Raw genomic sequence first — 13,432 nt, 5'->3', positions numbered from 1 at the left:
GTTGTTGAACACTTGTGTTCAGTCCAGTGGTGGACAGTTTTCATGGACAGTCCAATCCAGGTTTATGTGTTGACACAAGCTTGTGTTTCTCTAAGGTAAATAGCTACAAGTGGAATTGCTGTGTCATGAAAAGTGTGTGTTTCACTCATTAGAAACCATCGACCGTGTTTCCCAAAGTGTCCTTGTAAGTCGGTACTCCCACTAGCAGTGTTCTAGTTGCCCTTGTCCTTACCAGCATTTGGTGTAGTCAGGAATTGTTTTGTTTGCTCTTTTCTTTCTAGCTATTGGAACAACTATGTGCTATCTCACTGTAGGGCTTGGGGGTGGAGGGAGTTGTTTTGTTTTGCTTTGGCATTTCTGGGGACTGAACCCAGGGTCTTGTGCTTGCTAGGCAAGTGCTGTATCACTTGAGCTATGCCCCAGCCCTTTGTTTTTACTTTGATTTTGAAAACTCATGATCCTCCTATCTCCACCTCCTGAGTAGCTGAGATTATAGACATGCTCCACCATGCCCTGCTTGGTGTGGTTGTAATTTGCATTTCTTTCAAGAATAATGATGTTTTGAATCTTTTCATGCCCTTTTCTATTACCATATCTTTTTTTTTTTTTTTTTTTTTTTTTTTTACTATTTAAATCTTTTGCCCATTTTTATTGGGTTGTTTAACTTACTGTTCCACTCTGGGGTTTTTTGTTTTGTTTTTTTGGTGGTACTCGATTTTGAACTCAGGGCCTCACGCTTGCTAGGCAGATATTCTACCATTTAAACTACTCTGCCACTCTTTTTTTGTGTTGGGTAGTTTTCAAGATTGGGGCTTGCAAACTATTGGTCTGGGTTGACTTTGACTGCAACCCTCCTGATCTCTGCCTCCTGGGTAGCTAGGATTGCAGGTGTGAGCCACCAGCACACAGCTGCTGTTTCATTCTGGATGAATCTTTTATCATATGTGCATTTTTCAAACATTTCCTCTCACATTGTAGTTTTTATTTTTGTAACTGTAAATTTTGAAGAGCAGTATGTTTACACTTTGATGTATAATTTATGAACTAAAAATGGTTTGGACTCATTTGTGTCTTTGGAAATCCTTGCCTAAGCCAAGATTAGTAAGGTTTTATCATCTGTTTGCCTTTAGAAGTTTTAGTTTTAGCTCCTAAATTTAAGTCTATGCTGTTTTGAGTTAATTTCTTTCTACAGAGTGAGACGTGAGGTGAGGTTTACTTTTCTTGCATCTGACTAGCCAGTCATTCAAGGATAATTCATTGCAAACATTATCCTTTCCCATAGAACTGTTGTATACTTTTGTGATAAGTCAGTTGACTGTAATCGAGGCTCTAATTCTGGACTCTGTTCTCCTCTATTGACTTATCTGTCTGTCATCATGCGAGCACCTCACTGTCTTTCCTAATACAGCTCTGAGGTTCATCTTGAAAGGCAGCTTTACCCCCTGGGACACTGCACTGTCTGGAGGCACTTTTGACTATCACAGCTGGAAAGGGGGGAGTTGTCCCTGCTAAACATCCTGCAGTGCACCTGACAGTCCCCTCTGAGACGCTCTGCTGGAGCTGTTTACTAAGTCTTGAAATCAGGAAATGAGGGCCTCCAATTTTATTCTTTTTTCTAAGTTCTTTTGGCTGTATGAAGTCCTAACAGTTCAGATACAGATTTTAGACTCAGGTTGTATGTTTCTGTAAAAATATCTGGTGAAATTTGCTAGCGTTTGTTGATCCTCTCGCTTAGGAGCATGGTGTGACCGTCCACTAGCAGAAGTGGTCCATAGTGTCTTCCAGGAATACGTTGAGTTTTATTGTATAAGACTGACACTTAACTTTGTTAAATTTATCCTGGGCATTTGTTGTTTTGATGCTGTTGTAAATTATGTTTTTTACTTCAATTTCTGATTGCTTTGGATGGTAGAATACAGAAAAATAGTTGATTTGCCTTGCTGCCTGTGCTTACTAAACTCACTGCTAGTAAATTTCTGTAGGTTCCAGCTTCTCTTAAATTTTACACCTTTTGTTCCATCTTCTTGACTTATTCCTTTGGATAGGTCAGTATGGAAGTAATGAAAGTGAACATTGTTGTCTGTTCTAACTTCAGAGGAAACACATTCAGTTTTTTACCAAAGTTTTTAGCTATGTTTTTTCATAGTTTTTTTTTTCTTTTAGCACATTTTAGAAGTTCTCTTCTGTTCCTTTTCTATTTGAAGTTTTTATCATGAAGGCTGTTGAATTTTGTCAAATGCATTATCTGTACCTATTGACATGATAGTGTAATTTTTTCTTTTTAATTCTATGGATATGGTGAGTTGTTTAAACCAGCTTTGCAGTCCTGTGATAAACTCTTCTTACACACTAGCAAGATACATTATTCTTTTTATATATTCTTGAATTCAATTTGCTAAAATTTTGTTTAGGATTTTTGTGAATGTTCATGTGAGATACTGTTTTTGCGGTTTTATTTAATTCTAACAATTGAGAGCTAACTTTTGTTTTTTTTGAAGTTTTTCGAGAGCTGTTTGCCAGGAGCTGTGCTAACTTCTTCATGTCCATTACTGCTGTCATTCTTATAGCCTCCTTGCCAGCTAGGCATTATTATTAATGACCATTGTAGAGATGAAAAAACTGAGGCTCAGAACAGGGAATTAACTTTCTGAAGTGCTAAAGGCAACTCTAATTAAGTCTTTCAGACCAGCAGTTAAGTTTGTAAACACACTGATCTATGTTCATGTATTTCTCTAGAAACTTTCAATAGCATGAAATGTTACTGGTTAATTTAAGAAGAACTTAAATATTTCTAATTCTTCTTCATGCTAACTGCTTTCATAATTTCTGGGTACTAGTTCATTTTTTAGTTTATTTTGATATCTTTGATAATTGACTTATTAGGTCGCCAGTTGTATCAAGGACACTTTATTGTGGGTTAATTTGAGTGCTCCTATTTGATGGCTACCATACTTGAGTTTTAGCCTTACAGCTATTGGCAATCTTTTGATGTTCTTAATCTGGATTAGAATTTCTTTCTTTTTTTTTTTGGCAGTACTGGGGTTTGAACTCAGGGCCTCACTCGAGGCAGCACCAGTGGATTAGAATTTCTTGGGAGAAAGTGTCACTTTAGTTTTTATTGTGCTCTATGAAATAGGCCCCATGTTATCAGGAAGCACATCTCTGTGTATCTACTGTTGCCTGCAGTGGGAGGGTAGAGAAGGTGAAGGAAGGAGGACCTGTCTCGCACACTTATCTACTGGCCCAGGTTGAACATGTGCTGGAACGTGAGGGTAGCTGGCAGTTGACAAGTGGAACCCAGTTTAGTCTCTTATCCCATGGTCACATTTGTGAAAAGACACAGAGAAAGAACAGTTACAAAACACAGAGTAAAAACTAACAATCCAGATTAAACTATGCCATGCCTCAGGAGAAATTTCCATGAGTCAAAGATCTCCCAGAGACACAGTAGCAGATACAGGCAGGAAAAAGTGAATGTCTACCTATCATCGCTTCATGCCACATGTGAGGAAGCAGGTCCTTGCTAACCAAGAACTGGTAGGCACCCCATGTGTGACAGCTGCTTTCCACAGCATCCAGAGTTATTGTTCTCCTTCCTGTCTCTCTTATCATTGCCTTTACTTCCCCTGGTAGCCGCAGTTCTGTAAAAGCACTGGAAGTGCATTGTTTGTGGCACCTTTCCAGATGTGGTGAGACAAGCAGTAAGAAAGGTCAAAGAGTGGAATGCATTATTTCAGGTCCGTCTTAGCCTGTTTGTGTTGCTATAACAAAATAACAGCAGCTAGGTACTTTATGTAATTAAGAAGTTTATGTAGCTCACAGTTTTGGAGGCTGAAGGCACAAGACCAGGTGGCCCTGTCTGGTTAGCCTTTGTTGAGGGTCTTCTAGCAACAAGGCGAGAGGCCACATGGCAAGACAGGAAAGGGGGGAGCCAGACTGTATCTTTTTAAACAACCCTGCAAGACCCAAACTCTTCGTGTACCAGCATTGATCGTCTTTAACTGTCCTCCACACTGGGACCTGAGCTTCAGCCATGTACCTGTGAGGAACAGGTACACAGCACACCCAGAGCATAGCAGGGCCCTGCTTGGGACAGACACAATGTAGCTCTTTGGTATGGCCCTGTTGGGGGTTTGTTTGTTCTCTGAAGGTTCATTCATGTGTTGGAAGCTTGGTCCTTAGTTGGCAGAGGGACCTTTAAGAGTTGGGGCCTGATGGGAAGCCCTGGGTCACCAAAGGTCCTTCCCTGTTGGTGTGCATTCTCATGAGAGTGACCTGAACACAAGTGCCAGCCTGCCCCAGAATCCCTCTTTGGCCTCCTACCTCACCTATGGCGCTTTGCTTGTGCACGTGCTTCCCCACAGTGCCATGAGGTCTAGCTCATGCTAGTCTAGTTGATGCTAGTGCCAGGTGCTCATGAGGTCTAGCTGATGCTAGTGCCAGGTGCTCAGCTCCTCCAGAACTTTGAGTCAAATAAACTGTTTTCATTATAAGGTTAGCCTGCCTCAGGTGTTTCATTATAATAAAGAAAAATGAACTAATGCATATGGAAATTTCCACATATTTGTAAGTGTGAAGACATCAGTTTTTATTACCGATTTTTTGGGTTTTTTTGTTTGTTTGTTTGTTTTTTAAAGATGGGTTTCTTTGTCTTGCCCAGTCTGGCCCTAAACTCATGGGTTCATGTTTTCCATTTTTCACAAAAATTAACTCAAAAGCCTCAAAAGGCAAGAGGTGTGGCTCAGTAGAGCATTTGTCTAGAATGTGTGAGGCCCTGGGTTCAGCCCCAGCATAAGCAAGAAGACCACAGAATCTAACTGTAAAACACAAAACAAAACTATTAGAAGACAAACAGGAGAAAAGCCAGGTGTGGTGGTTCACGTCTGTAATCCCAGCTACTCAGAGGCAGAGGTAAGAGGACTGTAGCCCAAGGCCAGCTGGGCAAAAGCATGAGATCCTGCTTTGTTTTGTTTTGTTTTGTTTTAGGACTGTGGATGTGGCTCAAGTGGCCCTGAGTTCAGTTCCCCAGTCCTGCCAAGCAAAAGAAAAAGAAAAACAGGAGAAAATCTAGGTGACCTTGGGTTTGCCAATAGCTTTTTAGATACAACAATAAAAGCAAAGAAAAAAACCCAATGTTGCAGATTATTAAAATTAAAAACCTCTGCTATAAGATAGATGCTACAGGAAGAATGAAAAGACCAGGAAGCTGTAGAAAGAAAGTGTTTGCAAGACACGTATCTGATAGAGGACTTTGTAAAGTCGCTTGCCAAGGTTTGGAGTGGTCACAAAGTCCACCCTCACTTCTGACCTACTTCTCCCAGTGGGTTTGTTAATTCAGTAGATAGACCAACCAACAGAACTTATTGAAAGCTGTGTGCCCAAAGCTCCGGCTTACTACAGCTGAAGGACACAGATTAAAGTCGGAAAAGAGACAAGGCACGTAGTGAGGGGGCAGGAAAGCACCAGCCATGGTTATAAAACCCACAGTGCATTTTTAGTGTTTTGCTGTACAGGCACAGTGATCTTTTGGAGTGACTAAAGACAGGAGATGTTTTCTTCCATTCTAATGATGAGAAGGATGAAGAACTGGTTGTTTTAAAGCCCCTGTCTGACATTTCTGACTGTGGGTTATACATGAATCGTGTTCTGTTGATTGTCTTATGTGTTGGTAACTTCCCCACCTTTTCTGTGTGAGGTGTAATTTTTAATGTTAATAGCAGACATCTTGGATGGAAGAACAGTAGAGACAGGTAGACTATGTTTGTGCAGGAAATGGGCACAGCTCTTCCTTCATGCTGTTTGTCTTCGGAATTGAGTTGACGATGTCAGGAGTTGGGTGGGTTCAGGTTTTGATAATTGCTATAATTATGTTCAGTACTTCAGGCTGCTGTCACCTTGTCCTTGGGTCAGGTGCTGGCTGGCTTTTCTGTGTTCCTGTGCATTGTGGGCTTTCCTGTGGCCTTGTATTCCTCCATCACAGAGGGGCTCTCTTCCCATGGCCTTGCCCTTCCCAGAGACAGGATTTTTGCTTCTAAGACAAGCACCAATGGGGTTCTCCTTCAAGCCTTCCCCTAGAAGATAGAGATTTTCGTCTGAATCTTGGATGTGAGATGTGTTGCCCCTCCCCAGTAATTTGTAAGTACTTTATAGAAGGAAGGGATCCATGGGAGAGAGTGGGGCCTCAGCCTATAGGGGCTGATTGCCTTACCCACGGAAGCCCCCAGAGGGGACTTTTCCTTATCTCCTGCTGTGCCCTCATCTTTTCTAAGTGGTGAGCACTGGGTTGGGGCTGGAATGAGCTTCCTGTGTCTAAATTGTCATGTGAAGTCACTTTTAGCATTACAGCTGGTTTCTTCTTTGTTGTTTATGCAGTGACTGTCCTCTCCCCGCCTCAAAGGGGAGCAATGCATGTGTCCTCTCGCTTTCAGGGAACCCTCAGGTTTACTTTATGGCCTTGCAATACTAGCTCTGTGACGGGCTCAAGAAAAGTTATGCTTAGGTAACATCACCTGGGCTTTTCCTTTTGCTGCCTATAAAAAAAATAGCTGTTACAAAGTAAGGCCTTAAAGAGGTGAATAATACACACTACTCCCTTCCTTCCTCTCTCTTTGACAATTAAGGAATATTTTAGTGAAAAAGAGAACAGTTGGGAGTCAGAAACCCTAAAGTGAAGTCTTAATTTTGCTTCCTACAGGCAAATCTCTTGTCTCCTGTATTTAGTTGTTATTATTACTTACTTACTTCCTTTTTTTGGTCGGGGGGGGAGTACTGGGGTTTGAATTCAGGGTCTTGTACTTGCCTACCAAGTGCTCTATCACTCTCCTAGTAATTAAGTTAACTTGTTTAGAACAACTCAGCTAGTGATTTTAGTGTTCATTTGGGGTTGTTGAAAGTTTCTCCACCAGCCTTGTCCTCAGCTGCCTGGCCACTGTATAGGCTTTATACATTTCTGTTCTTCCAGCCACAGTTGACTGGCCCTGCACGGACCACTTGGACACCATTTTCTTAGAAGGTCAGGGATGAGCATTTGATTCAAGCACAGCCAGTGAACATCTTTCTGGTACTGAAGGGCCTAGGGTGAGAAGAGGTTAACAGGAGCTATTGGATATAGAACTCACTGTAATCCGAGCTATTCAGGAGGGAGAGATCAGAAGGATGGTGGTTCGAAGCCAACTCTGGGCATATAGTTTGTGAGGCCCTATCTCAAAAACCCATCACAAAAAAAAGTACTGTGGAGTGGCTCAAGGTGAAGGTTCAAACCTCAGTAGTGAAAAAAAAAAAAAGAACTAATGACTATCATTGGCCATGGTTCCCACCATGTGGAGAATGAATGAGAGAGAAGGAGGCTCACGTGAGAGAACACCAAAGGCGAAGGTAGATGGAGACAGACTGGCAGACACAGTCATAGCAACCTTAGATTTCCTGAAGCCCAGCATTGACCTTTCCAAAGTGCTCAGCTAACCTTTGTTGATTCTGTGAGCCAGGGGAGCTAAAAGTAACTCCTCTCAAGTCTGCCTCCTTTGAGTTCAGAATCTGTCTCTATAACTAAATTAAACTTGAATTTGAGCCAGGGTGCCGGTAGCTCACACCTGTAATCCTAGCTACTCAGGAGGCAGAGATCAGAAGGATCATGGTTCGAGGTCAGCCTGGGCACATAGTTCATGAGACCCTGTCTTGAAAAAACCCATCACAAAAAGAGCTGGTGGAGTGCCTCAAGGTGTAGGCCCTGAGTTCAAACCCCAGTACCACAAAAAAAAAAAATCAATCAACTTGAATTTGGATGAGAGGTTCTGACTAATGCTCATTTTTCTCTGCTGCACCATAGTTCTTCTCCAAGGCTAAAACTCCTGCTTCTAAACTTTGTCTCCTCCTAACTTGTGGGGGCTTAGGGAACTATTTTTGTCCTCTCTAGCACCTTTGGCACTTCCACCAGTCCCTTTTCATGTTCCTTGATAGGCCTCCTTCATCCTGGGAAGTGTTAAATTTAATTCTGTGGGTCATCCTAACTCGTGACAAAAGCATGCTGGGGATTTGGGTAGGGATAAGATTAGAAAGGTAGAACGGGGCTAGATGGAGAAAAATGTGGATGAACTTAAGTAGTTTACTACTGTCTAGACCAGAGATGTTTTGTAGGATTTCTTGCCGTGATGGAGATGTTAGCCATGTGTGGCTTCATAGATTTGACACTGAGAAAGTGAATTTTAAATTTTATTTAATATTAATTAAGCCAGGCACCAGTGGCTCACACCTGTAATCCTAGCTACTCAGGAGACAGCGATCAAGAGGATTGTGGTTCAGACCCAGCCTGGGCAAACAGTTCGTAAGACCCTATCTAGAAAAAACCCATCACGAAAAAAGTGATGGCTCAAAGTGAAGGCCCTGAGTTCAAACTCCAATACTGAAAAATAAATAAATAAATATGAATTGAGATAAGTTTAAACAATCACATATGGTTGAGGCTACCATTTTGGATAGCATAGCTTTGGACATTGTATAGTAACCAAAAATTGTATTTCTTCGGGTTGGTGAGCTCAGACAATAAGTGCCTGCCCGGCAAGTGTGAGCCCCTGAGTTCAAACCCCAGTGCCACAAAAAAAAAAGAAAAAATTGTATTTCTCATTTATTTTTTATTTTGAAAATAAGAGAATGATATGTATTAGGGAAAACAGAAATAATGTGAGCATTTGATGAGGAAGAGACAAGAAGAAAATCACTTTTTCTGCCGAATGCTGATGCCTTTAACAAGGTTGGGGAATACAGAGGATATGCTGGTTTGGTAAGTAAGACAAAAAGTTAAGTACTGAAGTTGAGATTATGGGATATATAGACAGATGCTCAATAGGCAGTTCTAAATAAGAGTTTAGAGCAGAACAAAATAGAAAAAGCTAAAACTAGAGGGTTAAATTTTAGTAGGGGCAAAACAAAACAAACCATGGAGATGGGTAATCTGTGGCTTTAGAATAAAGAGGGAGTATAGATTTTTAAGAAAAGAGCGGGGGTGGGGGCAGGGGGGAGAAATGAACCAAGCCTTGTATGCACATATGAATAATAAAAGAAAAATGAAAAAAAAAAAATAAAAAAAAAAAAAAAAAAAAAAAAAAAAAGAAAAGAGCGTCCTCTCAACTTCCTATCACTGTAACAGATACCTGAGATATGTCATCTTTAAAAGAGGAAAGGTTCATTTGGCTCATAGTTTTGGAGATTTTAATTCATGACTGATTGGCCCCATTGCATCGGGCCTGTGGCGAGTACATCATGGCAGGAGCATATGCCCAAAAAACCCTATTCACCTCATGGCTGGGAACTGAAAGAGAGAGACTGACATCCCCACATCACCTTCAAGGGCATGACCCCAGTGACCTTAAATCTCCCACTAAGCCCTACATCTTAAAGGTTCTACCACCTCCCAATAGGACTGTTGCCCAGGGATCATCTTTGGGGGTGGTGTTCCAGATACACACAAGAGCAAGCATCAAATATAGAACCTTGGAAAATGTTTATATTTAAGGACATAGAAAGAGGAACAAGCAAAGTTAAGGTTTTTACTGTGTGATGTTTTAAAAAAAAAAAATCAGTGTTTACCCATGCAAGTGGTAGCAGGACCCCTTTACTTTAGGTCTGGACATGTCAAGATTAAACATTTTACTTGAACATGTAAGTATAGGCACAGAATAGCTAGCTTCCACTCCTTTGTTGTATAGATCTGGTAGATCCTTATATCTATCAGACACTGACCAAATAAAAACTCATTGTGCTATCACAGTATCATTTCTGCCTGAAGAGTCACAAATGGGTCGTTAAATGTGAATATTTGGTCAGGTGACCAATAAACTGCAAATTCCAGTCCAAAGAAAGCTTATTATCCTGGGAGAGGGAATGCGAAGCCCCCTGAGTTTTTTAAGTAATAGTTGTAATTAATATGCTTAAATGGATTTTCTATATACAATTAAGGAGAAACTACTTGCAAGGACCTACATTTGGATGCATGTTATTACGACAGTCGGAAGTGTGCTGCTGGAAGGCCTGGAATGCAGGGCACTGAGACTGGGCACTTGGCCTGGAGATGGCCCCAGGAAGGAAAGCTAGCAAGAGAAAGAAACATAAGGAGGCACAGAGGTGGGCTGCAGGGCACTCCTGTGGAGTAGACAGTAGACAACACATCAGACTGTCACCCAGTTTAGTGCCTGGTGCATAAAGGTGCTCAGTAAGCACTTGCTGAAGATAAGAATGATGGTTAGGAAGAAGGAAAGTGGCTCCTGTAAGAAGTCTGTAATTCAGCTTGGTTCATTGCTTGACCTCAGTTACCACGTCTTCCTCCCCTTGGGTGGCCTTTAGGTTTACTGTTACAACATATACAAGGTAGATTCTATGTGAACTTGTAGTCATTGTCCAGCCTAGAGGCAGGGAGGTGCTCTGCAGTTCAGAGGTGCGGTGAGTACTTTGAGTACTTGGAAGCTTACTTTCCTTTTGTCTTAAAGCTGTAGAGGGCAGACGCGACCACATCTAGTTTCCAGAAACCCTAGCCAGGGTGACACTGTGCGAGAACTTTTGTCTGATCTGACAAGTTAGAGATGTATATTTGTTTTCTCTGTAAGAAGGATCATCTGTTAAGATGATCAAGAGTGGTATAAGGGGCTGGAGGAGTAGAGTGCCTGCCTAGCAAGTGCAAAGTACTGTGTTCAAATCCTAGTACCACCAAAAAAAAAAGTGGTTCAAGAATGAGGAGTTAAAAGTTATTTCCAAATATGGGAATGTAAATGGGCATAAACATTCAAGATTTTAGTACTTAAGACTGATCCTATACTGTGTAATTTCACTTCCTTCTCTTTTTTTGTTAAGATTTTTATTTTATTTATTTTACACATGCTAAGCAAGTACTCTACCACTGAACTACTTCTGTAGTCATTTTCTTATTTAAAATTCTTCTGAAATCTGTCCACAAACACTTAGTTCATAGAATTTTCATTCCTTTACTCAAATATTATAGTGGACTCACATCTGATAGTAACGATATTATAGAATATGAAAAGATACAGTGTCCTATAGTTGTATTTTCAATTTTGTTCAGACTAACGTGTTTGTAAACCAATTTAATTTACACCCATACTATATCATTGGCATATCTCCGTTTGTGCGCAAGTGTAATATGTGTTTGTAAAGGAAAAGTAAGAGAAGCCTCTGATGGGTTTCACTCTGTAGGTATTTGAATGTCTGGCAGGCAGTGTCTTAGGCATTGGGAGCACAACACTGACAAAGTGCACAATTCTTACCTTCCTGGTGCTGTCTCAAGACAGACTTTCAAAGAGGAGGGTTTCCAGTTTCCATGGAGCCAGTGAAGGGAAGGTACCATACTCATTTAGGGTAGTCATACTCACCAGGGACTGAGATAGAAACTGAAGCTTTGGACTGGGGATGTAGCTTAGTGTGTGCCTAGCATGCACAGTATGAAACTCTGGGTTCGATTCCCAGTACCACAAAGAAAAGAAGCTGAAAGTGAAGCCTTTTGTTTGGCTTTTGTCGTGTTGCTATTATATCCTCAGGTCCCAAAGTAGTCTTACGATAAGTATTCAGTAAGTCAATGTTGTTGATTGAAGTATTTGTTTGCAACGTATATAATCAAAGGTACTTTGGTAAATTATTTTTATATCTATCCAGTTGAAATTTTCATTATTTCATTGCCTTATTTTTAACATTACCTACTTTTATTTTCTACATGTGTCACATGTCAAAGTGGAAACGCTTAGTAATATTGTTAATCAGTCAGTTATATGCTCACCCGATATCTCAAGGACTAGATTTGGAATGGAATTTAAGAGGTACTCTTTTGTTCAGCTTCCTCCTGGGAAAATTGAGTAAGATGATTAGGTATGTAATTTTAATTAATCATTTAAAAAACCAGGACAACGTAATTGGGATCCCCCCCTTGAGAATGTGGAAAAAGGTACTTAACCCTAGATATAAAAGAACTAACCTGAAAATTCTCAACATTTCTAACTGTGTGGGAAAGCGAGGGAAAAAATAGAGCACAGCTAAGCTGCTCTTTGTTGATACCAGAAATGGCCTGTCATTCACTTTGGCGTTGAAGCATGCCCTCCTATCTCAGGGGCAGGACCAGGACTTTTCTTTCCTCCCACGAGAGCAGACAGTTATTACAGGTTCAGAAAGCCCCAAACACTTTCTCAAGAAAGAGTGTCTCCTCTTTCCCTCCCTCCTGTTTGCTCTGCTTTCAAGATGCACTAAATTCTGCTCTGTGACTGCCTTGGAGCGTGACTGCCCTGACATGTACAGCTCGAATTATGCAGTTTTCATGAGTAAGTTCATCTTATTTTTAAACTGGTTAAAATTCAAATGATATTTAGAAAAATGTTAGCTTGGAGTTAGGCATTTTATCACTTTCCCACTGTTAAGCATTTTTTAATTTGAAAAAAAAAAAAAAAAGCCCTTTTAATGGAACAAGGTCCCAACACCTGTGCTTTCAGATCCTTGTAACTTGTCTTTGTGGGGTGTCTTCTGGGAGGCAGTTAACCAGTTTTCTTGAGCATCTTTTTAGTTTTAGTGAAAACTATTTTAAATTGAGCTCTTCTGAGCTCGATTGCTTCCGCCTGACAGTCTCAAGTTTCCAGTGAATGGTAACAAAGACTGGAGTGTTGTTGTACTGCAGAGAGAGGCATGCTTCCCTAGACCAGGTAAGGGAGATCAGTTTGTTTCCTACTGATGGTCGCTCTTTACGTGTTGATTTTATGTTCTGCACTCAGCAGCAATGTGATATTGAAAACTGGCCAGGAGCCTGCTGATTTCAAGACGCCCTTGCTGGTTGCAGACAGAAAAACTCCAGGGTGTGGGGGGGAAGGCTGGGGGGAGGGGTAGAGTTAGCCTAGTTTATCCTCAGTTCCTTACACAAATTAATGAAAATGTAGAAATAATTCTTCATTCAGGAGCTAGAGAAGCAGTCAAAGATATTAACAGTGTTAAGGGTGCTTCATGGTGATTGCTTGTGAAAGCAATTCAAGTGATACTTTCATACTTTCCTTTTTTTCTAGTAGTTAATAAAATAAGCTTTGCCCTTATTAAACATTTTTTCTTTTTAGAAAACTTTTAAACTGTCAACTGCAAAATAGGCTTCCTCAGAATCTTTGGAAATCAACCTGATGCTTGAAAAATTATTCAGCTTTTCTAGTTATTTTGTTCCCTCTACTGCCGCCAACTGCCCCCCCAACCGCCCCGTACATTTTTCTTAAAAGTATTTGTGCTTTGAAAATGTCAGCTGTATTCTAATGAAGCCGAGGCATTGTTTGCTCATAGAGGGGCCAGTGCATTCCACTGCTTTATGGTTTATTATGAGGCACAGTGTGAGAGTGGGTGGCACCATTTGGTGTCTGCCTCTTGGGGTAGTGGTTACTATTATGTCAGCCTTCGGTTGGCAAAGAAAATA

At 40.9% G+C, this 13,432-nt stretch overlaps 1 protein-coding gene across 30 annotated transcripts in view; it reads left to right on the top strand.

Annotated features, from left to right (window-relative positions):
* Tfdp2 (transcription factor Dp-2) overlaps positions 1-13,432 on the top strand; it is a 152,821-nt gene that overhangs the window by 83,212 nt on the left and 56,177 nt on the right. For 2 of the 30 annotated variants that reach the window (XM_074059085.1, XM_020184647.2), the window contains exon 1: positions 11,878-12,311. The exons of 23 other annotated variants lie outside the window; for them this stretch is intronic. In XM_074059085.1, coding sequence (XP_073915186.1) covers positions 12,281-12,311 — 31 coding nt within the window. In that variant the 5' untranslated portion in view covers positions 11,878-12,280. Of the gene's footprint in view, positions 1-11,877; positions 12,312-12,600; positions 12,687-13,432 lie in introns of those variants that run through there. 5 more of the 30 variants (XM_074059101.1, XM_074059096.1, XM_074059087.1 and 2 more) reach the window with 4 other exon arrangements.

Source organism: Castor canadensis, chromosome 17 (genome assembly GCF_047511655.1).
Source record: "Castor canadensis chromosome 17, mCasCan1.hap1v2, whole genome shotgun sequence".
Classification (NCBI taxonomy): domain Eukaryota; kingdom Metazoa; phylum Chordata; class Mammalia; order Rodentia; family Castoridae; genus Castor; species Castor canadensis.
Note: the sequence above shows the minus strand (reverse complement) of the source record. Positions and strands in the feature narration are given on the sequence as shown.